This window comes from Cygnus olor, chromosome 5, assembly GCF_009769625.2.
Source record: "Cygnus olor isolate bCygOlo1 chromosome 5, bCygOlo1.pri.v2, whole genome shotgun sequence".
NCBI lineage: Eukaryota > Metazoa > Chordata > Aves > Anseriformes > Anatidae > Cygnus > Cygnus olor.
In genome coordinates this window covers 59,263,482-59,287,513 of record NC_049173.1, presented here as the reverse complement: position 1 = coordinate 59,287,513, position 24,032 = coordinate 59,263,482, and the positions used below count along the sequence as shown (strand labels likewise).

General features: G+C 34.8%; 1 protein-coding gene across 1 annotated transcript in view; it reads left to right on the top strand.

The window, feature by feature from the left end:
* Nucleotides 1–24,032, top strand: part of CCDC73 (coiled-coil domain containing 73) — a 94,661-nt gene that overhangs the window by 68,994 nt on the left and 1,635 nt on the right. The window contains exons 11-17 of the mRNA XM_040558741.1: nt 1,184–1,312; nt 1,677–1,736; nt 9,442–9,552; nt 11,443–11,574; nt 15,330–15,486; nt 16,650–18,203; nt 21,091–21,224. Of these exons, the coding sequence (XP_040414675.1) occupies nt 1,184–1,312; nt 1,677–1,736; nt 9,442–9,552; nt 11,443–11,574; nt 15,330–15,486; nt 16,650–18,203; nt 21,091–21,224 (2,277 nt within the window). The remainder of the gene's footprint in view (nt 1–1,183; nt 1,313–1,676; nt 1,737–9,441; nt 9,553–11,442; nt 11,575–15,329; nt 15,487–16,649; nt 18,204–21,090; nt 21,225–24,032) is intronic.

Sequence of the window (24,032 nt, the reverse complement as noted above, 5' to 3'; positions counted from 1 at the left end):
TAGCTAGATCACTTTAGATTTATTTATGGCTAAAATACATGAGAAATAAAGCCTCTAGCAAACAAAATGATTTATTTAAAAGTAGTATCTGTACTTGTATTTTCCTTGTAACTTCGTGAATTTCAGCTACATAATCTTCCCTTTCTTTTGGTACTGTTATATGATTTTGTCCAGAACAGTTAAACCATTGGTCTGTGATAAGATGGAATTCCAGTTTTGTGAAGAAAAGTTAAACAGACCAAACTTAGTTGTTAGATAAAACTATTACCATTCTGAATGCTTGGTTCACCACTATGGCATCATGAAGAATTCTTGATACTATCTGTGAACAGCATTCATAACCTCTGCTATTTGTCTGAGTAAACGTCAGAGCGCTCAAGGAGAGAGCGATATTAAACAGACTACCTTGTACCAGAATGGGAGGGGTGGGGGAGAATAGGGCACAATATTTATGACTCCAGGAACTATAAGTTGTAATTTAATGAGATCAAAGCATTTGCTGTTTATTTGCTTCACTAGGAGCTTGGAATAAACTGGTTGGAAAACAGATAGCACCCCCCCCCCCCAAAAAGCAGGATATTTAAAAGATTATAAAGACTATAAAATCAAACGCATATTTTAGATGGAAAATCATGTTGTAGAAGTTTCTAATATAAAATTAATTTAGCATTCTCCTGAGATTAAGTAATTAATGTTTCAGGAAAAGCAAAGATCCTCCAAATTTATAGCCAGTTCCTGTTTTTACCAGATAGTCACTGTTCTTCCTTTTATTTTTTTTTTCCCCTCCTGATTCCCAGGAACATAGTAGTTATAATAGGCACTTTATTCCTATTGTATATTTCAGTGTAAGAGGCTTTACCAATATCAACTCAATGCTCACTTCTAGTATACTTCTAGGAAGAGAAAGTATCAGAATATGGAAGTATCAGAAATGCTTCAAACAGTAATATTATTAGCACAATAACATTTTACATATGAAAATAAACTTTCAGCCACATTTGACAAGTTCAAAGTTTAGGAAGTCAGTCTTAGAAATTTCGGTTCCTCAATTTAATTTATTCTTCTGTTTCGATACATTATTTAAAAGTAGGGCATGACTTAGGATAGTTTAAAAGATTTGTCTTTGTTTTGAATTGCAATGCCTATACTGGATGAACTATTTATATGTGTTTCCTGTGTTAAGGAACTGAAGAAAGTAACTACAGACTTGATAAGGTCCAAGGTCACATCTCAGTACAGGGTGGGAGAAGAAAACATCAATCTTGCAGCACGGGAAAAACAGTTTCAAGAACTGCAACAAAAAATCAGAATGGTATTTTGGAGTTTAAACAAATTAAATTTTTGGTTAATGTGTTCTGTTTTTCATTTATAAAACATCATGGCAAGGATCTCTGTGACGCATACATCTCAGTGATTCCTTTCTACTATCTGCATATACTGTGTACCTAAATTATTTCCAGAACTTCCTTTTCTAGGGAAGTAAATACACTGTGAATAGAAGTACAAATTTATAAATAAATAAAAATTTAGACATTGCAATATAATACAGTTTTTTAAATAGCCTCATGATGATTCACAATACCCCATTAATACAATATTACTAAATATATATATATATACAGTAATTTTAAATACCTTTTATAGTACTTCATGTTCCTTTTTTTCCTTTTTTTAAGGAGGAAGCAGTTAGTAAAAAAGTTAAAGAAGAAAACACTCAAATTAAAGGAGAAAAGCTGGTGAGTTGTTAAAATAACATTGTTATTCAAAATTACTTAAGAATATAGGTGCTATATATTTAAGATTCTTAAATGATCCTACTAAGCTATTAAAAAAAATAAATTCACTTGTTTACTTTTCTGAAGTATTTCATTAATAGCACAAGTGGGATTTTACTCCTCAATTTTAGAAGATGAATTAGCAAAATGAAATACATTCTTTGACACCTTGTTCCAGGTCTTAACTTCTATCTTGGAGTTCAAATTGGAGAAATTTGGTACACCCATTAAAATAATGTGTATATCTGTTTAGTCCAAGTAAGCAATGAGGTTTGCATAATATTCTTGTTACTGTGCTTGCTGGAACATATACTTTGAGAATATTAAGCCACACCTATACATAGGTGATGATAGGATTATCTTCTATCTCAAACTTAGTTATTTGCTCTGTTCCTGGGCAAATCCTGTTATTCAAGCCAGATACATGGAGTCAAGTAACAAACATGTGGCACAAAAGTTGTTTCCTGTAATAATATCATAACGTACTGCTTTGCAAATATTAAACATAAAAAAGGCTTTTTTCTTATACAGTTACAAAATTCTCATTCTGCAGCTCATTAAGCGAACACATTGGAGAAATGTTAACCTTGTTCTGAGGGAAGGACAAAAGCAGTAGCTTGCTTGTATTCTCACTGAGCACTCGTTAAAGGATAATCCAGCAGTACTCTTACAATTTTTAAAAGTTTGCATTTTGAATTGACTTTTTTAACATACTTGCCAATAAACATAGAAAAAAACTAGAGATATACTCAGTCTTAATTACTCCAACAGCTCTGAATGCATTAAAAACATTGCTGTGGAGGTGCTTGTAGCCAAATTCATATGCTCATACTGTGTTATTAAAGAGTAAGACTGGTATTGCCTGTATTTCTCTATTTTTGTTCTGTGTGAATTGTTAGGTTGTTTTGTTTGTTTATTTATTTTTGGTGGTTGTTCATAATATATGGCTCTTCTTTGTATAAATCTCTGGTGGGGGGTGGCTCTAATATAGAGATTAACTTCATGTTTCCTCCATGAATTTGGGCTAGAAGATCTGGATTTTCTTATTAGAGAGCTAGTAATTCACTATCTGGATTAACTGAAAATGTTGGTTTCAGTGGCTATTGGACTTGGACTGAATATATTACCTAAATTTATCTAAATTACACTGAATTGTATGCAGAGAAGCAATCTCGTCTAGTTGAGTGAACACTGTACTTGATACAAAAGACACAGACAACCGTGCTACTGACCTGGACAAGCCATTCCATGTTCCTGTGGTTCTGTTTACTAGATGTAAAAATGAACCAAGAATAAATTAAACTTCAGTGTTAAAAATATTTCTCTGCATGAGTTTACATGCATGAAAAATTGTAAGGTCAAAAAAAAAAAAAGGCTTTTAGCAGCTAGCTGTATCTGTGTATATGATAGGACCAAAACAGATAAGTTTGAAAGTTATTTGTCAGTAAATAAAAATACTTTTTTGTAATATGTTTCTCGATATATTTTGAAGTAATGGGGTACATTTAAGACTATCTTATGAAACGCATGTCTTTTGCTGTGCAGATCAGGCCTTTTTTTTTGGTAACTGCTGTTCCGGTCTTTAAAAAGTAGGGAGTGGCTTAGCTAGATCATTCCCTGTGTCTTTTGAATCTTTGGAAATCTTTCAAATTGTTTAATGTAAAATGACTTCTACTGTCTCCATTCCATCCATATTTTCATCTGCAGCATAGTGAATGGTAGCACCAATGGATTGTAAATCTACACCACCTTAACTCATTGGATGGCTGTTTTCTTATAATTTACTCTTCTTGAGGTAGCAATATTGTCTATAGTCATTTAGTCATATCAGTTCTGTCTGTCTTGAAGATTTTTGTCATGAACAGTGTCCTTCTAAAAAAAATGATATTTTCCTGCAAGACAGCTGAAATTTTGATACCCCAACTTTGTATTTGACCAACTTGGACCATTTGAAAATAAGTTACTGCAATGAATTAACATGCTAGTCTTTCACTTTTGACATCTAGGTTTAAAATAGAGAAGGAATAATTGCAACAGTCCACATTTGTAATAGAAATAACAGACCCAAGCCACGTTACTTGTAATGATTCTTTGGTTTAGTCTGAACACTGAAAGAAAGTGTTAATTGAATGTCAAGACTGTAGTGTTCATTAGTACAACTCAGTGCAAAGTTCATGTAGCATCATCTCACATGGAATTTAAACTGGGATTATTATTCCCTCATAGTAGTGAATGCTTAATGGGTTACAGACAGACAATGAACCCCATGTTATAATGATTGGAAGAGTCTTGTTGGAGTCACTGAGGCCAATCAATATGAAGCTGAGAACTTGGCCCTAAAGTTTTCCAAAAGAAAAAAAAATGTATAAGATTAGTTGTTAATTGTAAATAGTTTACCCTTTATAAGACAATTGATGAAGGCACCTCAAAAAATCAGATTGTGACAGCAAAATTTGATGCACATGCATCATGGCACTATATGGTGCAAAGCTAATGTGTGTTAGTTCCAATCTATTAGGATTTAATTTGAGATTCAGAATAATGTCATGTAATGGTGATTCATTAATGAAAGTGATTACTCGTCTTTCATAATTTCTCTGGATTTTCCATTATTTTCCCGAACTGTAATATGGTACCATAAAATTATTCTGCTAGATTAATTGAACTCACAGAGGGGTAAGATTTGATGCACATTGTTCTGATTTGCACTGAATTATTTTAAAAATATCAGTGCATTGTTCATTTTAATTATAAGAAAAAATCTCTGATAAAGAGTAGTCTATTATATTCTCCCAGCAAAAAGGCTGAAAGAGCCTAGAGGAGGTCTGATTCTTCCTACAAGCCCTTCCCAAATGTTGATGTTGGTTGTAATAGGAAATACATTCTAACATACATTATTTTGTATACCACTGACAGAAAAAAAATGCTGAATCTCAGACATAAATTAACTAATGTTTAAACTTCAGAAACAAAATGTAATTCAATATATCCTGATTTGTTTGTATTAACAAGGAAATTCTCAGCTCTCTACAAAGTGTGCAGGAGCTGCTTCAGCGAATAACCCAAACGAATATTAGAATGGAAAGTGAATTAAATGCACTGAAAGAAGAATATCAGGTCAGATTTTTCTTGATTAGACAAGCTGCTACTATCTGTTATGTATTTTTTAAGTCTAGGGCTGTTAAAGACATCTGTGTGCTTTTCAGAACTTTTGACCTCACTTCCATTGCTCCCTCAGCTCCTTAACTGTCAGCATGAACCTTGAAATGCAGTCTATGGTTTCCCTCTTTGAATTCTCCCCCTAAAGTAAATCATGGTTGCCACTCCAATCAACTATTTCTGGAGGGTAAAACCAGAATGTTTCTAAGGTTGCTTTCAAGTATTTTGAAATCAAATGATTTTATAACTTGTTTCTTTTAATTCATTTTTATGTAGGTATAAATTTCTTGTTCCTGAAAAGTACTTCAAATTTCAGAACTTCAGAGCCATAGCTTGTCCTCAGTTTTGTTAGAGCAAAGAGCCTAACCAAGAATATTCCTTAGTCATTTCTTATTGTGTTGTCTGTCATATTTATGCTAAGGGTGGTAAGTAGTCATGGGATTGCAGTGTTTTTCTTTGAGATTGTAAATAAAATAAATAAAATTCTTAACAGTTTAGATTCTAAATTATACTACCAGTCAGACTGGCTAACAATGCACTGAAGATTAAGGTCATTATCTCTTCTGTTCAGATATTCCATGTTGAGTTCAGCTACAACTATTAATGGGATAATTATTAATTATCCACTGTATTTATTGATATAATTACAATTATTCTATTCTTTACTTGGCCTTTGAGGCAAAGGTTTTGAACTAGCATCTCAGTTTCAAATTAAGCTTTCTATGTGCATGTATACTTCTGTTTCTAAGTAAACGTTTCTAATGCTAAATTGAAATTAGATTTACTTCATGTAAGTCTTAACCTTGTCTTTTTATAGATGTAAGAAGTTTGCCTTCTGCCACAACATAAGTATGTGAATTTTGCATTTTGACTGAACAAGTAAAGTTAAAGATAAGTCTAGGTTCCTGCATTTAGTCCAGAGTGTTGGATTTTCATGACTTCAAATTCTTTGATCTGAGTGCTCTAGAACCAAGAAGAGATGCTTCTCAGCCTGGAGAACAGTCCCACTAGTTCATTATGAATCTTCAGCATTCTCCAATTCCTTTTTCATATAATTTGCTTTACTAAAAGATTTAAACATGACAAGGCACAGTTTAAGGTTACTGAAAGGTTAGTGTTAGGTTAGTTTTCTTGGCACACTTTAAACTTTTGACCACGATCAATCGAGGCAATTCTACAGGCATCGAGCTGTTAAAAGTAGCATGCTTTTTAGTAAACTGTTGTTTATATGTTGGCTTATCAGCAGAAACAGTGAAATAGCTGGGTTAGTTGCTATTCATATGACACTTTTTTTTGTTACTGAGAAGGTAATGTGCATTTTATTTTAAGCTGATTAAAATGAATTTGCAAAGAAAAGCAGAGGCTTGAGATAACTGGTTTGTAACCTTACCAATGATGATTTTCATAATAGAGGGACCCTTGAGGAATCTCAAGTGAATCTCACGTGTTCTGGTTCTTTCCAGATGAACTTTGGGGATTATTTTGATTTTTTCAAAAATATGTCTCCATTTAAACAGTCGTCATAAAATATTGTTGATTTTCACAGCTACTCATTTTGCTGACGGTTTGAGACAGGATGTTAGCTGCTTATTTTGCCTTGTCATTTTCAAAGCAAGAAATGGAACTTATAAATACGGAGCTTACTATACAACTTGAATGCTCTACCCACTTTTCTGTTGATTTGAGAGCTGTTGCTTTTGTTTTTACTGATTCTAGAATCTTAATATGATGAGTAGGTTGTGAAAGTCACATTTTATTCCTATGCTCTATCCTACATTCCTGTCATATTTATGAACCTTTGAGTCATTGTACAGTACTATGGAAATTTTTTTTCTTTTACTCACAGAAAAATAATTCTACTTAGTTTTTGGGCTTGAGATGACTGAATACTTGCAAAGTAACAGTCAAGTAAGATCATATCGGCCTTTTTCATTTATCTGTGGATACACAGTGCTAGGATACAAAAGTGTCTAAGAGTTCAGAAAAGCAAGCTAAAGTTCCTTAGTGAATGACAGAATATATGAGAATGCAAGGAATTCAGGTATTCCTCTCTATACAGTTGTTTTTAACATACATTATTCTATTCATCAGCTACTCCCAAGATTTCTTCTTTATATAGCCTGGAATAAATAGGCAGCTGATATTTCTTCCTATCTAAATAATAGATTATTTGGTCAAATGGAAGAAGAAAGCTTATACTGCAAACTGTATCTCAACACAGAGACAACTGTGTTCTATTTGTGTAAGATATTATCAAAGGAGATGTACCTACCTGAGATGGACTTGCTTCTGTTAGTCTTGTTTGCAACCAAACAGAAAGCAAACAGAGTCTTGTCTAGGAAGGGGTGGTGCGAAGGTCTTTTGATGATATATGTTCTTGAATCACAGGACTAATACATACGTAACTTTCAGTTCCACTAATTCCACAAGCCACGTGTAAACCCAGTGTGGACTTAACTAAGATGATCATGCTGACTCTGGCATAGGCAAGTTCAGCTTTGCAAAAGTGCTGGGGCAATATGTACGTGCAGTAAGGATCCATCCACCGGTCGTTACGACGTCTCTCATTTTTTCAGGATTAATTAGCATTCTAATTACCAAATACTTTCACTCAGTATCCCTCAAAATCAGGAAACTTCCTCTTCTTGGTCTCCAAAGCAAGAATATTCTTATTATATTGATTGATTGATTTATGTATTTATAATGGATTTGGCTTTATTTTGTACTGCACACCTATCTCCATAAATTTCAAGCTTCAGTGCTGTAACAACACTGTATTATTGAGATGATGAGGATGCTATGTTTATTTTCAGAAGATGCACTTTATCTGTTGATATTTCTACAAAGGATCTTCAGGATTTTAAGTGTTTACAGTTAGTTAATGTTAACCCTACACCTACAGGTGTTATTCTGATGTCCATACTGCTTCTAATTATGTCTGTGATGATTATAAGAAAGTACTTTGGACAGTTTATTTTGAAACTATTGTTATTTCAAAAATATTTCAGTAGGATAGGGTTAACTGAGAGGGCCCAATATTGAGTAGGTATCTTAGTGATTTCTTATGCTAAATGGGCAAAGCTAAGGTTTGCTTTGGGAGTGGAGATTTTCAAGGAAAGTTTAGGTGAGGCAGCAACTCTTCTTTTTTCAGTCAGGTACTGTAATTTACTGCTTGTTTTGTCGTAAGAGCTGTGCTGTGAATAACCGTTACATTCCACCTCAGAGGAGGTTGAATTTGAGCCACATTTATCTCGAAGGATTAAAGAATCCTTTATTTAGAGAAGTAGAGGAGGTTTATCAAAGAAAGGAGATCTTAGACTCCCGGCTTGTAGAACTGCATGAAAGGTGCTACATCTGTGTGCAATTATACAGACAATGTATTGTTGAATTGTCTCACCCTTTTAATTACATAGTCTGTTGGAGAAAATTCATTACTTTATTATGAATAACTTTTTTCTTGTGTGTAAAAATGCAAGGTAGTCTGCATTTTCCTAGTGTTATACCTGTGAAATATATTTATGTTAATAGTATAGATTAATTCAAATAAGCATTTTTAAATTGTTGGTAAGTGAATCAAGAAGTAGACCCACCTTCAGTTGAAAGATTAAGTAAAAAGGAATTGCTTTAGAGTAATGCCCTCATATCTTAACATTTTTCATGTGGACTTTCAAAAAAGCTCAGCAGAGTCATAAATATATAGCTGGTCATATAGCTACATACAGTAATGTTTACATTATCAAATATATGTGTCATCTATATAGTAGGTAATGGATGCAGTATGTCCTTTATCTTTCATATTGTTTGCTATAAAAGTGTGATAGGATAAAAATTCCAACAGTACCTGAGATGTGTCAGAAGTTACTGTTGACTTACACAAGTGCTTTAATTTGGCACAGTAAAGCTGAAACATTTAACCAAAAAATGTTGCAAGTACAATTAAGATAGTATAAAAACTTTATATTACTGTTATTTTAATGGACACTTATTCTGTTTCAGTGACGTAATATAAATTAAAGGTTAATCAGATATTGGAACATGAAGTGTTTATTATATAGCTGTTTTAGAGTTTGAAGCTTACACAGTTTGTAGGCTAGGTTAATAAACAAATTAGGAAGAAAAAGTGATCAGAAAAATATTTTCTTTGGCTATACACTAGTTTTTTCTCTAAGTACTTTCTTTAAGGTCTAGATTGTGCTACATTTCTCATCTCTGGACTTTATATTACTTTTTCAGCACATTAAAACTTATGCAGTGAAACTGAATAATGGCAAGTGTTTTTATACCCTTTTATAGCCATTTCTTTTTTCATAACCTCCCCCTGTTTCCTGTTAGCTAAACTATAAGCACCTTTCTGTTAATTTATGAAAATTATTGTTGAGATAGCACATTATCACTGATCTGTATGGCACTTTCAGCATGTTAGAAGCAAAGGTCCAAGCAACATAAAACACATCAAAATTCATTAATGTGGTATTGATTATTTTTTGGATAATTAATTTTATTGCAGACCCTTGAAAGAGATAATGAGCTGCAAAGGGAGAAGGCAAAGGAAAATGAAGAAAAGTTCCTTAATCTTCAGAATGAGCATGAGAAAGCACTGAGAACTTGGAAAAAAGATGTAGGTTTATTAAATTAAATGTTATAGTATTAAAAGATTTTTGAAATAGCCATCAAGCATTTCAGGTAATTCCTAAAAGCCAAGAAAATATTACAGAAATACTAGAACAAAAACAACCAATTCCTTTTCTAATAATGCAGACTCATCTAGAAATGAATATCTTTAAAAGGTAGATTTAGAAGAAACGTTGAATTCTGTACTATGAAAGGTTAGGGCAGTTCTATAAAGCAAGAGTCCCAGGGTATTAGGTGCTGTCCACTTAAAGAATATTCCAGAATTACACAATTGCCATTACCTAGACGTAGAAGCTGATATAGCTTTTTAACTTACACTGATTGAATTTTATATATTTTTCAGAATAATTTTATACACAACTTATTCAGAGAATACCAGCACTTCTAGGCTGCACTCTTGTACCCTGAAAAAACTATTGGTAGTAAACTGTTATATCCTCTGGTGAGGAAAGGAGGGAAAACAAACAAAAACCAACAACGTATGTTGATTAAAGTGGCACATACTGAAGGTAATTCTGAAGGGCCATATGCCCACAGACTTGGGGGGTGGGCAAAAAGCAATCTCAGACTGAATCCGGTAGAGATGCTGAAAGCTTGCATTGAAGTGGGAAGTCCTCATTTGAAAGGAATTATTTAACAAGGACTGTGGAGTGAAAGGAGATTAAAAAAGGTAAAACCCTGTATATCCTCTCAGTGAATTCACCTCTGCATACACCTAAAGAATAGTTTGTCTTCAACATTTGGCATCTTTTCTATGCTTTCATTATTTTTAAAGAATACTTCAGTAATTGCTAACTATTTAAGAATAAAGTATTTTAGTTGTAAAAATGGTGTGCAATAATAAGTGTATATGCACAAGTGAGTAATACTTCTTCAATAAGACATGGTCTGTTTTGTGTGTGGAAATTAGATTCTAGCAGCATGTGTTTAATAGCCTCTTTTGTCTTTTATTTCTACATACTTAGCATCTACTGCCAGAAGGGATTTGAAGGGACTGATTGTATTGGCGAGGCTGTGGGGAAATCTTAGGCCTGTTGTCCTAACTCCTTGAGCGCAGCCACTATGGATGTGACTGCAGCCTTGAGTCTACAAAATACCTGCGCTGTTCTGATGCTCACTGCTTTGAGGAGAAAAGATTCCATCTTACTAATTTCTAGCAGAGGCTTATACCATAGTTTCTTGTATAGACATGAAAATTGGCCCTGTTTATTTCTCAGGAAAGTTTCTATCTTCTCTTTAGAAGATACCTCCCCAGCCCAAATCTTTCTACTGTGGCTAACTAGAAATTTGGACTTTCAGTTTCTTAAAGCCTAGCATCATGATGGATAACATTAACATTACACACTGCTCTGAAAATATTTGTTAATGAAATAAAGGTATTTCTGTAAAATTGCCCCACTCCCCCTTCTTTTTCTTTTACAGATTGTCTTTTTGACCGTACTTTTTGTTCTAAGTAGAAAAATTTGATTGTTACATACTCACTGAAGAAGTGTTGGTTACTTGAGGCTATTTACAGAAGTAGTTCCTTGCAAATTACTTGTTATAGTTCCTTGAAAATGTAGATAGAGAATGAATATTGACTAGCATGTTTATCTTTGAGCAGAAAAAAAAGCTACAAATACAAATCCTACCTTTTTGAGAGTTACAACCTGAAGTAAATGATGAACAAAGCCCAAATTAAACAAACAAACAAAAAAAGAGATGATAATATGTTTAAAATCTTGGTGTGAATGAAAAGTTTCAAAATTGTCTTATTTTCCGCATTCCTCAGCATCTATACTTTCTTCTAAGTTGTTGATACTGCTGTAACATGCGGTTTTTCATATTTGAGCATGCAGAAAAGATTTATGCATGTGTGTTTTCTGCTTTGTTATAGGAGGAAAATATGAGAAGAGAGATAGCCACTATTAAAAACGAGCTGAATTCGCTTAAGGGGGCTCAAGGACATCTTGAAGATTATCCTCCTCCTCGGGGAAACCAGCATGCTGAGCAAGTGGAAAGTCTGCAGGTAAGTGTATCTAATAGCTGCAGTACTTTGCATTTCTTCCTAAAAATAAATAAATTAACCTTAGAGAATGAGAGACATAACAGTTTTTCTAGTCTGGCTCTTGTGTCCACTGATCTTCCCTTGACATTACTTAAGCCTAAAAATTTCTCTGATGTAGCCAATGATCCAAGACCCCATTAAAATTTACTGTACCCAGAAAAAGTTTCCCTTTCTTCTAGAGGACACTTTTACCACAGAAACTTGGGATGTTCATTACTTTAGTAAATATATGCATTACATTATTTAAGATAATTGCTATCTATCTTTCCTAAATCATATTTCACAAATGTATTTTGCATAGGTGCTTTTCAAATGCTATGTGTAGATCCACTGCCCCTTTACATGCATGCAAGTTCCCTGTAATTGTGGAAGTTCAAATTGACTTCTACTCAGAGGAACAAATTTCAGCCTATGTAACATGGGACAGATCAGAATTTTCGTCTTATCAACAAATAGATAATCTAAGGCCTTTAATTTTAGTTCAAACAAACAGCCTTTATTTTGCTTCTTCAGTTTAAGAATCAAAGGCATAGTGAGCTATACAAGTTACACAGGAGGTAGATGGCTGGTTTACGCAGTGCAGCTTGAAATGAATTTAGCTCGTGTTGCTGCGTGAGCCAAGTCTACGTTCAGTTCTATATTCAGGGCATGTATGAGAAGTCAGCAGGTTCAGATAATGGTTTATCCTTCACAGAAGGGAAAACTCATTTTGAGTATCTATGATTTTTGCTTTCAGTGTTAGGAAGACACCGGGTAAAAACTTACTGATGTTGTTGTTGTTGTTTTTTCAGAACTAGGCTGTGAATTGGCAGTGAAAATGACAAACTTAAAAAAAAAAAAATGGATTTAGAAGAACAAGTGAATTTCTTCATGATACATGTGTGTTATGTTTATAGCACACATCCATACATATACACACATCTGGTGTGTGATTAATAATGCATTGGAAATTAGACTTGACATGAGTACTCATCATGCAATAACTATGAATTCTACAAGGTATAATGTAGAATTATAGGATGGAGTTGTGTAACTTTGAAAAACCATTTTTTCTGAACTAAAATGAAATACAAATTATGCTTAAGATGTAGAAACAAAGCATGCTTTTAGCCATTTATGAGAAACAGTACTTGTGCTTACTAAAAAAATCCCATGTGTTTGAAGGTAGATAAGCTTGAAGCATGTGCTTAAAAATGGAAAAAATAAATAAATGGAGGTGTCATCTAAATATGTATCTTTACCTAGCATACAGTGAATTGCCATACTGCTTTGTGTGGTATGATCGTAAGATTTCAAAAGCTTGACAGGTTAGGCTGAGTGAAATCCACAGTGGAACACTGCCAAGAAATTAGAGAATATGCAGCAGATCGTATTGATCATCCTAATTTGTAGTATTTCATCTTGTGTTAGTAATGAGGTAGTGTCTCATACAACATAAAAGGGCAGCGTTGTCGGCTATGTTTAGATAGTGTTGGCTATGGTTTAGATGAAGGAAGCATTGCAAGAAAATAAAAATGTATTTATTTTTACACCTAGTACCATCTGAAGTCCCTGTGATTATTTGTGGGGCATGAAATTTCACATGTATGTAAACTTAATACTAATCACCTGTGGAACAGCAATTAAGCAAAAACCTTCTTTTAAGGAAAAGTACGATGTCAGACCTCATTTCAGAGCCACGTTCATACCTGAATAATTACACCTATGTTGACTTATGCATTGCAATTTAGTTAAACTAAATGTGAACCGTGGTAAAGTTAAATATAACTTGTAATGCAGTTGTGTACCACTACAGAACAGGGCTACACCTAGCAGCAGGCTATTTTTATTATTGTGCTCGTAATACATGCTGGGAGATCTGGTTTTGAGAAAGCTTTGAATTTCATACCATGAAATATGTTGTTGAGGGGAAAAGTAATCTTAGGTAGATGTATGTTGTGTAGATGTATTTTACTAACTTACAGGGGGAGAGAAATAAAATCCAGATTTGGAGTTTTGATATTTAGGCATTGTAGTTTAGGCATCTTACACATTATTTTTGAAAGGATGAACAGGTGTTTGAGGTTCACAGAAACTAGGTGTAGTCAGCCCTTCAGAAAATCTGGAGAGGAATCATGCAGTCTTTCTCCCTTTCTAAGAACATCTTATCAGGTTTGTTTCAGATCCATTCAACAGTTCAGCCCATACCAACAAATGGGGTAGGTTTATATTGCGGTAGTTCTATACCTGTACAAAATGAAGTTATGTGGGGTTGTTTTTTGTTTCTGTCTAAAGAAACAGCTCTTAGAAGCAGTAAGGTATGAAAGGACTATAGCTTTTATGAAAGAAAGAGTAAGTTTCTAGTATTTGTATTTGAAAAAAAAAAGCTTTAAAATGTGATGCCAAGGCTGCATATAACCAAGAAGCAGAACCAACTAATTAAAAGATTAAAAAACAAAAAAGATTTAATATTTATGATTTCAAGTTAGAGTCTTTACAGGGGAGATGATTTACCCCACCCCCACCCAAAAAGAGGAAAAAAAAAATCAAACAAATTGAAGGTGGAGTATTTGGCAAAGAAAACTGATTTCAGTTTCTCTCCATTTGCCATGACTCCTCCCTTTCCCAAATCAGCAAAGCTGGGAGCATCAAGATGTTTCTGTGACCTGTAGAAAATTGTTTCCTGCAGATTTGTGTTGTACATCATCTACTACCACACCACTGCAATGATCCTATTTTTCACCACTGCCTATGCACCTCCCCACATTTTACAATATACTTTGTCCTCCCCAGAGATTCGATGCAAAGCACAGCTCTTGTAACTCCCTCCCACATGCCAGCCTTCCTTCTACAACACCTCCAGCCACCCAAGTATCTTCAGCTTCTTCTCTTGTCTTTTATGGACTAAGCAGTGCCGCTGCTCCCTCCCACAGCTACCAACTTTTATCTGAGCCAGCATGTGCTCCTGCCTTCAGCTGTCAAGAACAGAACAGATAAACGATGCCTTGTCTTTTCCCTTTTTCTTTTTTTTTGTGTGTGTGTATGTGGAGGGTGGAGGGAGGGAGGGAGGGAGGAGGGCTAGGCGAGTGGATGGATTGGTTTTTTTGTTTAGGGTGTTTCTTCAGTTCAGCTTCCAGTTGTCACAGAACTTCATGGAATTTAACATCTTTCAGGCTTCTACTCCTGTTGAGTTCAATTGTTGAGGTTCAAAATCCAGCTGAGAGGGAATGAGGAATGAGCAGTTTATTAAAGTGAAAATTCATAAGTCATATTTGCCTATGAAACAGTTAAAAATCCCACGTGGTTTGTTAGAAGAAGAAAAAAGTGTTAATGTGTGTACGAATGTGTTTGAGTGTAATTAGCAATTATGCAGTTTTTTTCCACGTGTAATTACTGAGCAGGTCACTGATCTAGCCTGCAGACAGAGGGAGTAATCCAGTCAGTAGATGCTGAAAACATCTTCCTTCCTCTGAAAAACTCTGTTAATCAGTGTAAATTTTTTTTTTCCTGTGGACTGTAATATAGTAGGACCTAATTTCTTTCCTGCCCTTCTAGGGTGCTGACCTGTTTTTTTTTTTTTTTTTTCCTTCCCATTTACATTAACTTTGTGTATTTCAGGAGAATGGTCTTTGGCTTTCATCAGAATAGTAAAGACTAATTCAGGTCTTGAATTTAAATTTAATCAGAGACTCTAGTAGTTTATTAAACTATGTATAATTTTTTCCCCCTTATGCTAGAGTGGTCAAGAACCATCAAAATACAGTGAAATGCAGACTACTCAGAAGGAAAAGGAGAGAATGCAATCTATACTAAGAAAAGACAGTATTCTTGGACGTGAAGATGAAATTGAAGTAAAAAACTCCTTAAACATTGAGGAATTACAGATAGAACAAAGTAATAAGATTACGCGGATAGTAGAGATAAGTAATATTGTTGAATGAATTGATTGAATCAAATATTTTTTCTACTAACAACAGTTAAATTCTTGGTTGTTAGTTAATGCTAATCTGTGATAAATTCACAAGGCTCTGAATGAAAGTACAGTACTTCTGGTGGCTGCCCTGGGACATAAAGTAAGATCTGTGTATTGTCACTCCTCAAGCTGTTGCAATACCTTCTCCTGTATGCCAGTTAAGAAGTGAGTAAGGGTTAAGAAGAACTATGTATTTAGAAGTGTGTGAAAGCAAAAACAAGGAAAAACTTCCCCTTTCCCATAAAACAATGAAAATGGGCACAAGAGTGCTTGCACTGCACATGACAGTGAAGGTCTGTTCATGGGGAATAATACTTTAATACACACACAATACTTTCCTATACAAAGTACTTTATAACTCCACTAAGTAATTTTTTGAAGCCTAAAGAAAATGTACTTAAGTCTTTAATGCTTCGTTTCTAAAATTGTAACAAAGATAAGTGGAAATTTAAAAGATTATTGCCTGTAAAATTATTGCTTTAAAGGATCACTGCTCGTAGCATCCAAGCGTATTTTTCAGAAAACACCTTTCTATGGATATGGAAATGCTTTAGTTATTCCTCACTGGCTCACTGCCATCAAGTTGTAGCAGATTGCTTTTGGTATGAACATAGTTGCTTAATTGGGTTTGACTTCTGTTTTGATTTTTATTAGCTAGAAATGCCACTTCCAAAATACAAAGACAAATAGTCGCAGTAGTAGACCACTGACAAACTTTGTTAGATACACATGGGTTGATTAAGTGTGTTATAGTTTCATAATGAAGACCCCTTTCAACAAGGCTGGCAAATACCAACTGGGAAATATTTCAATATATATTCAATATAATCCATGACTAAACTATATGGAATGTTAATATATTTTCTGTTTGAACAGGCTATAAATATTTTGGAAATTACAATAATATTTATCTTCAGTAATTTTTTGCTTTTTTTGTATGTGTATTAAAATATTGCTCTAATGTAAGAAAAATCTGTATTGATACTAATCTTGAATCTATATTTTGGAAGCTTTAAACTGTGAAAACAATGCTTTATTTAACCTCTTTGTCATCTATTGCTAACTAGAGAATACACTTTAACAGATTTACAAGTTCTTGAAAACAGTTTTAAGGATGAAATTAATGTTGCTAGCCATTATGAAGAAAAGCAAAGGGAGGTTTCTCCCAGGAATACCCTCTGCACAGATACTGATTTAATTACCCAAGGACGGACCTCGGAAATACGTGTCACTGAGTGCAAAGAAGCAGAAAATCTAGGAACTACACATAGAATGTTACTGGAGAAAAGCAATGCAAAATTAGAACAAAAGCTACAGGACAGCACTGATCCAGTGGCAGCATGCCACACAGAAACAAGACAGGTATTTTTAGACAGCACTGACACAGTTTTCTATGAGAAAAATGCAAGTCAAGGCACCAATTCTAGTAAGCAAGAATTGTGTAACACTACACATGAATCAATTTGTACTGAGGCAGACAAACAATCAAATACTATAGAGCACAACAGTGCCCTTATGCCTGAAGCATCTGAAAAAGAGTCTGAAGCAGTTATCTGCATTGAGAAGAATGTTGTGTGTGAGAGAATGACTGATAATCATCAAGAAAAAGAATTCAATTTTGGCATCCTTCCTTATGCTAAGGAGAATTCTCAGACAGAATACCAGAAATGTAGCTTGCTGGACAGTGATAATTATGTAGGTAACAGATTACATAGAACAGAAAAAAACTTGTTAAAGGTGAGTGGTTTACGTAGAGATAAATTTCCTTTTAAACAGACACATGTAGATGCTGAAGACAGAAATTACAATGACAAAGACAGAAACATGAACAGAAATAGTGCACTAAGGAGTACTGGTATTCCAGCCACTGATGCTCAAAATATACCCTCTGTTTGTTGTGATAATGCAAGTGCCAGTGCTGCTGCAAAAGAACACAGTAGTAATATGCCTGTTTCAGGTACTTCAAATTTATGCCCTGAAAAAGTAGATAAAGGAATAAATGTGGATGACAGGCACAGCAAACAAACTGAACAAGGCAGTACTGAGCAATCAGGAGGTGATACAAATACATGCACTCTGAATGCTGAAGCTGTATCTCCAGTAAAGGCTGCTGATCTTGAAATAACTGTTCATAAAGTCCCAACAGATGGAATTAGTACAGATAAACTTTTTCTGTGTGAAAAACTTAATGATGATATTCAGATACAGTTAATCAAAAATGGACGTTCCCTGGAGATTAATGATAATTCAATAAATAATACATTGTTAAAAGAGAAAAAAGGATCACTGCACAGTACAGTTCCAGGAAGGAAGTTTGCTGAGGGTCACCTGAAAGAATCATGCTCTTTACCCATGAGAACATCTGGAAATTTAGTAAATGTAAGTGGAAGGTCATCCTTTGATCTTTCAACTTCAGATAAAAAAGCTGAGAAAACTCCAGTACACTTCAATTTTTTAGACCTTGGTTCTTGTTCAAGAGTAAATCAAATGAGAAGTCAAGTTACATGGACTTCAGCTTCCAAAGAACCTCCTGTTTTGAAAGAGAAACTACCATGCCTAGTGGAAAACAGAAAGGTTATTTCAAAAGCACCATGTCAAAGTCCCAATGAAAATGTTGCCAAGAGGAAAAAAGGACTAGGTAAGAAAAAAGTATGTTTTGAAGTACGTATTGACTAGGTTTTAAAAAAATAACCAAAATGTTTTTTTTTCCTGCATTTAAGTAGTGTAGCATTAGAAAACATGTTGTCATTTTTGTGGCAAAAAAAAAACACATAAAACAAAAAAAAACAACTGATAGATGAAAGATAACCTAAGAAATCTCATAGTATAAATGCAGCTAAGTAGCTTTTTTTTTATTTAATCAATTTAAATAAATTGAATAAATCAACTTTTTTTCCTATTTCCCGTAGTGAAAGAAAAGCGGTGCAATGACAAACGGAATTTTATAGGCATTTGTAACCCTAATGTGGTGTGTATTCATATACTTTATTGTGCATCTTCAATTCAGATGGACACTCAGAACCATCTGAATGTGTGAAAGATTATTCTCTGTAGCTTTGTAAATCACAGTAGGCTGTTGGGAGTTCTCGATGAGGTTTTTCATCTTTTGTTGTTGACACTCGATGATTACTTGCTGAGCAATATTTTGCCTTCATATAAATAAACATTTTATTCCACATTTATACATCGTTACTGAAATGCAGGAAGAACTATATTTTAGATTTGTTTTGCAATAACATTAGTTGCTAGATTACTCCTGTATTTAATTACTGAAAGTGCCATTTTAAAACTCAATCTCTTACCAAAGTAGTAAAAACATTACTATATCCACAGTAAAATGACTTCAAAATGTTTGTAGATATTCCTCTACTTCAGTAACTGGACAGAGTAAAAGGTATTTTAAGCACTGCCTTCCTTTCTCAAAATAAAGCTTGTATGTGGATTCTATACTTAATGCATATATGCTGTAAGTTTGAAAAAACAGATGATCTGTTAGCCTCTGGAACAAGTTAAAGCCCTACTTTTGTTGAAAAAATGGTGTTTTGGTTGCTTAGATGTTTTCCAAAAGAGCTAGGCCTGCAATGTAGGGTGTTTGTATCTATTTCAGGTTTTGCTGATGTAGTGTTTTGTACTTCGCCCCTTCAGTGTATGAACAGAATGGAACCCAACCCCTTAGTTTTGCAGCCAGTGGCAGTGAGATGGAAAACTATCCGTCTGTTTTCCTAATATTGTTCACATATTATGATTTCAAGTTTATAGGTTATTTTGTTTCTGTAGTTGGCCTCTTGCATGTGTTTATTTCTATACACACAATTATTTGAAGTTCAGTTTCAGATGAGCCTCTGTCACTAAAAGTATCAAGGTAGCAGTAACCTAATCTCAGATGGCACATTATTTTTATTAATGTGAATTTCAATAGTAGTTTCAAGAAAATAAATGCACTGTTGTGATGTTCTTTCTGGAAGAAGGGCTTGCACTATTTGAAGTTCTTCCATGCATCGTTCCTCCTTTTCTTGTCAGACACCTTTTTGTATGCAAAGTGGAGTAATTCCAAGAAGTGAGTCTGACAAGTTCATCCAAAGGAGCCAGTAGGGATTTGAATATGACTAATAGCACAAATGAGTTGCCTAGTGACCAGTACAGTCACCAGACCTCTTTAATTCTGGCCAAACTTCCCAGCTGAGGATCTTGGGCTGTGTTCCAGATCTGCCTCTCCCTCTTGTCATACTGCCTAATTTATATAGGTCCCTACTTCTGCTTGCTGGCCTCTCTGAATCCTGCACCTCTTGGAGAGTAGAAAATCTTATTGATAGGGCACCTAAGAATTAATCATTGTGGTACACTTAGCACTGCAATTTCCAAGATATATTGTGTATTTTTTTCAAAATATTTTCCCAGATGGGAAGAGCATTGGAATTTTGTAAGCCTGTCAGAGGGAATTCCTTCTACGGCCTAACCAAAATGTAAAATCTGCTATTTATGCAACAATTCTGGTTCTAGGGAGCAGCTATGCCATGCTGAGTAGAGGAATGAATAGGGAATGGTCAGAATCTTCCTAGGAAGACACTGAAAAAGAAATCAAACACAAACCCCAAACCCTTTTCCTCTCTTCCCACCTGCTTCTGCTCCTGCTCCTGTTAATCCTCCCCTCCCCCCTCTCAAAAAAAAAAAAAAAAACTGAATTTTTTTAAATCAACTATATTGCACAAACTTGAGGTAAAATATATTTTTATAGCAAAGTAGTGATTTTACTGTTATACCAGTAATTGACAGGCATCTGTGTAGTGACAAAACAGCTACTGTTTGCATTATGAGTGATTTTGGAAGTACGCGTATGTTTTCATCCTGCAGCTAGTTTGATAGTGGTTTCAACAGAGTCTGCTGGTAGTACATAAAGCCCCCGCAGGACTGGAGCCTTATACTCTGCTACATTTCATCTAATTATCTTTCCTTTTTACCTTTAGTAGATAACTATAGCCTGATTCCATGAAACCAGGTGTATCTATTTACTAGAAGACTCCTTATTTAAAAGATATTTTTTGTCTGTCTAAACACCTTTGTATTTAGAATGTCTTTATTTCAAGTCATCCTGTAATATGATGTCGGGATGGCAGCAATTATGTATCTTATTATCATTATCAGAAGGTGGGTCTTGAAAGATGTGCTGTTTGAGAAAAGTTATCTTCAGTTAGAATATTAAGCATACATACATGTTTTCTATAAATTGCAATTTTCATGTCATTAACTTGATATGTGAAAATGACACAGAACAACTTTAATCAAAATAGAACCATACCTCATCTTTAGAGACAAAGTAGATGCAGAAGTATGTGAAATTAAAATAATAATAATAAAAAAGTAAAAGTCTGCAACAGAGGTTTGGTGAATTAAAACAAAAATCCTTGAGTGGTGTGTCTTTTTTTTTTTTTTTTTTAAGATCAGAGGTAAACCAGAAATTTAGTTGTTTTACAATTAGTGCCTAGAGACTAAATTGCAGTTGTTACCATTTCCTTTTTGTCAATCAGGTTCTATCAGTTCTAACAGAGCTGCCGACACTTTGAGTACCTCTAGTATCCACCGAGACCCCCAGGGAGACCCTAGTGAAGAATGGAATGCTACAGCAAAGACTTTTTATGATTCTTCTTTTCCCAGAGAACACGTAAGTCAATTAAAAATATTGCGGACCAGACCTCAGTGAGCTAATTCCACAGATATTTGTACAACTGTACGCATCTGGATACTTTAAGACTGAGTCAATCTCCAAAATAATATCAAAAGGGCAACAAGGCACCATTTTTCACAATTAAGGTTGATAGAAAGCAGCAGGAAAAAGTCACAGCATATGAATCAAACAGATGCTAACCAGCCTGTTTGGGAGGGGAAGAAGTGGGTAGTTCATTGTGTACCTTAATAAAAATCATCACCTAAAGTAGTAAAAGTAGGAGTTTAAATAAAAGGGGAGGGGGGGGAGGGAAGTATCATGTAGAAGTATAAAAACATTCTTTCCTTTATTACTTGATAGGAACATCTTATTTAAAAGAATCAGCTAAAAATTCAGCGTACCTACAAATGAGACCCTATCAGTTTATTCCACGACAGCAATTACGTAGTGCCATGTTTTATGTTATCTTACTGATTAGCATGATATTATACAAATGTGTAAAAGTGGATAATTAAAAAGAAAGCATTTTCTTTCCCACTAAGACAAGTTTGTTCAGAATGATGCTACCAGTGGCTCATACTGCACTTTTATATCCGTTAAACTCTCCTACTCTGTGTGGAACTTGAACAGTTTTAATTGCTGTATTAGGGTTAGACCTAATACTAAACATAATATTCAAGAGTGATACAATAATTTACAACTGCAATTGACCTTCCTCTCCAGAAGAGGTTCTAGAAGAGTTTCTCAGGTAGTTACTGCTGCCTCTTCTGGGTGAGGTTTGAGATTAGGGTGTATAGTGTTTTCAGGTGACAAAGTTGGCTGACTTCAGGAGACTTAATCGGTTCTCTTTAGCGCTACTAGCATTCATGTTCTCTGAAATTAAGAAGTAAAGAGTAATGTTGGTCAACTTTCCCAATAAGACTACATTTGGGAATGACAATGAGGTGGATTTTTCAGAGAATACCAAACATTATGGTGATACTTACCATGTCTCCTGCTTTTGCTCATTGAGGTGGAGCCAGGAACTGATCAGTTAAAGCTCTTGCTCAGGAATTAAAACTCTGCTCTTCCCTGCTTGTTTCTCCCTCACTCTCAGCTGAGAACTTTTGGAAAGGAGTAGACTAAGCGCCTAATTTACAGCTAGTAAAAGTTGTATTTCATTTTCTGATTGTGGTTATCTTTTTGTCATCTACAAATTAAAGCTCTTTATGTGCAGGCTAAGTAAAAGCTGAGACGGACAAGAAGAGTTTCTTGCTGATTTGACCTTAGATTAGACTTGAAGTCTCAGCCTGTTCTGCAGTCTGCAGGCTGCTCCTTCCTTTGTCTGTTGGTGCTGTTCTAGCACCTCCTTTTCTTAAAATTTTCATTATATTTGACTGATATGGAAAAGCTTTAAGGAGATTAAACATAGGCTCAGCAGTCGTTTTTGCTGCTCAGCTGAGTTGTTCTGATTGTACATTCATCACTAGAGCAGACTTGTGCCTTCTTCCATTTGGGTAACTCCATTTAACCAAAATACAACACTATAGCGATAGAAAATAAAAAGAAATGCTACAGATGTATTTGAAATTCTAGTAAAAATATGAAGAACTGTTTTAAATATTAGTCTGCATGTGCCCGAGTCCCAAGGTAAGGATGAATCAGAGTGCTGAACTCAGTTTACACACAAGTCATTAACCATATAGCCATACTATTCAGCAATGCAAGTTTTTATGCATTTGCCGTGGTATTAAAGAGAACTTACCATATTCTTCAGCATGGGCAGTAAGATGCATTGTTTTACTTGTATTTCATTGTGAAAATGCTGAGGATTTTTAGTTTGACATGGATTTTTTTCTAATATTAGTCTGTGACAAGGGGGGTTATATATACATATTACCTAATTGCAATTACTTCTCCAAAGAGGTCTAAATGTTTGGTGTCTTCAGTAAAATCCAAGTAGTATGGCATGGCTTTATTTCATTGGCAATACGACGTGTAAGACTTAAAGTTTTTTCTTCTCTTGGATAGTTAGTATAGCACAGATGCAGCCCCATGTGTAGTGCCACAGATTTTGACTAGTGATTTGCAGTGAAGTATCATTAATTTCTGTCTGAGGCCTTGGGAAAGTGTATGTGTACAGCACTGGAATTAACAGGTTGGAAGTTACTTCCTCAGTGAAACAGATTAGTCAGTGCTGAACCTAGTATCAGAACCAAAAGCATGGCAGTAACATTGTAGGTGCAACAAGTTAACTGAACAATTTGCATTGTTTACAGTTAGTGTTTCAAACTTAAAACACATGCTTGTGTGCTAGGGAAGGAAAGCTTACTAATTATTAGCTTACCTAATGATATGCTGTCCCACTACACATCTTCATGCTTTGAAATTTCTTATTAGTTTACCTAATGATATGCTGTCCCACTACACATCTTCATGCTTTTAAATTTCCTTTTATTTAAAAAAAAAAAAAGATTTGTGCTAAGCTAAAAACAAGTCTGCGAAAACCATGGCTTTCAATTGACGGGGGCATGATTGCTTACTATTAAAAAATAACTGAGCAGAGTGAGGAGGCCTCACCTCACAATCCCTGTAACAGAATTACATGCAAAGTAATTAGACAAGTAGTCTCCACTGCATGCAAAGTATTAGACATCCTCTTCCACATCCCCAGCAACCACTGCAATGCTGGCCCTGTGTAACATGCTTTGTTGTGAACTTGTGCTCAGACAGGTGGCTGGTCCATGCTGGCCTCCCCAGGAACCACACAGTGTTGGGTTATGAGGGGTAAACTCAGCACTGCTTCCCCACTTTCTGGTCATGTGC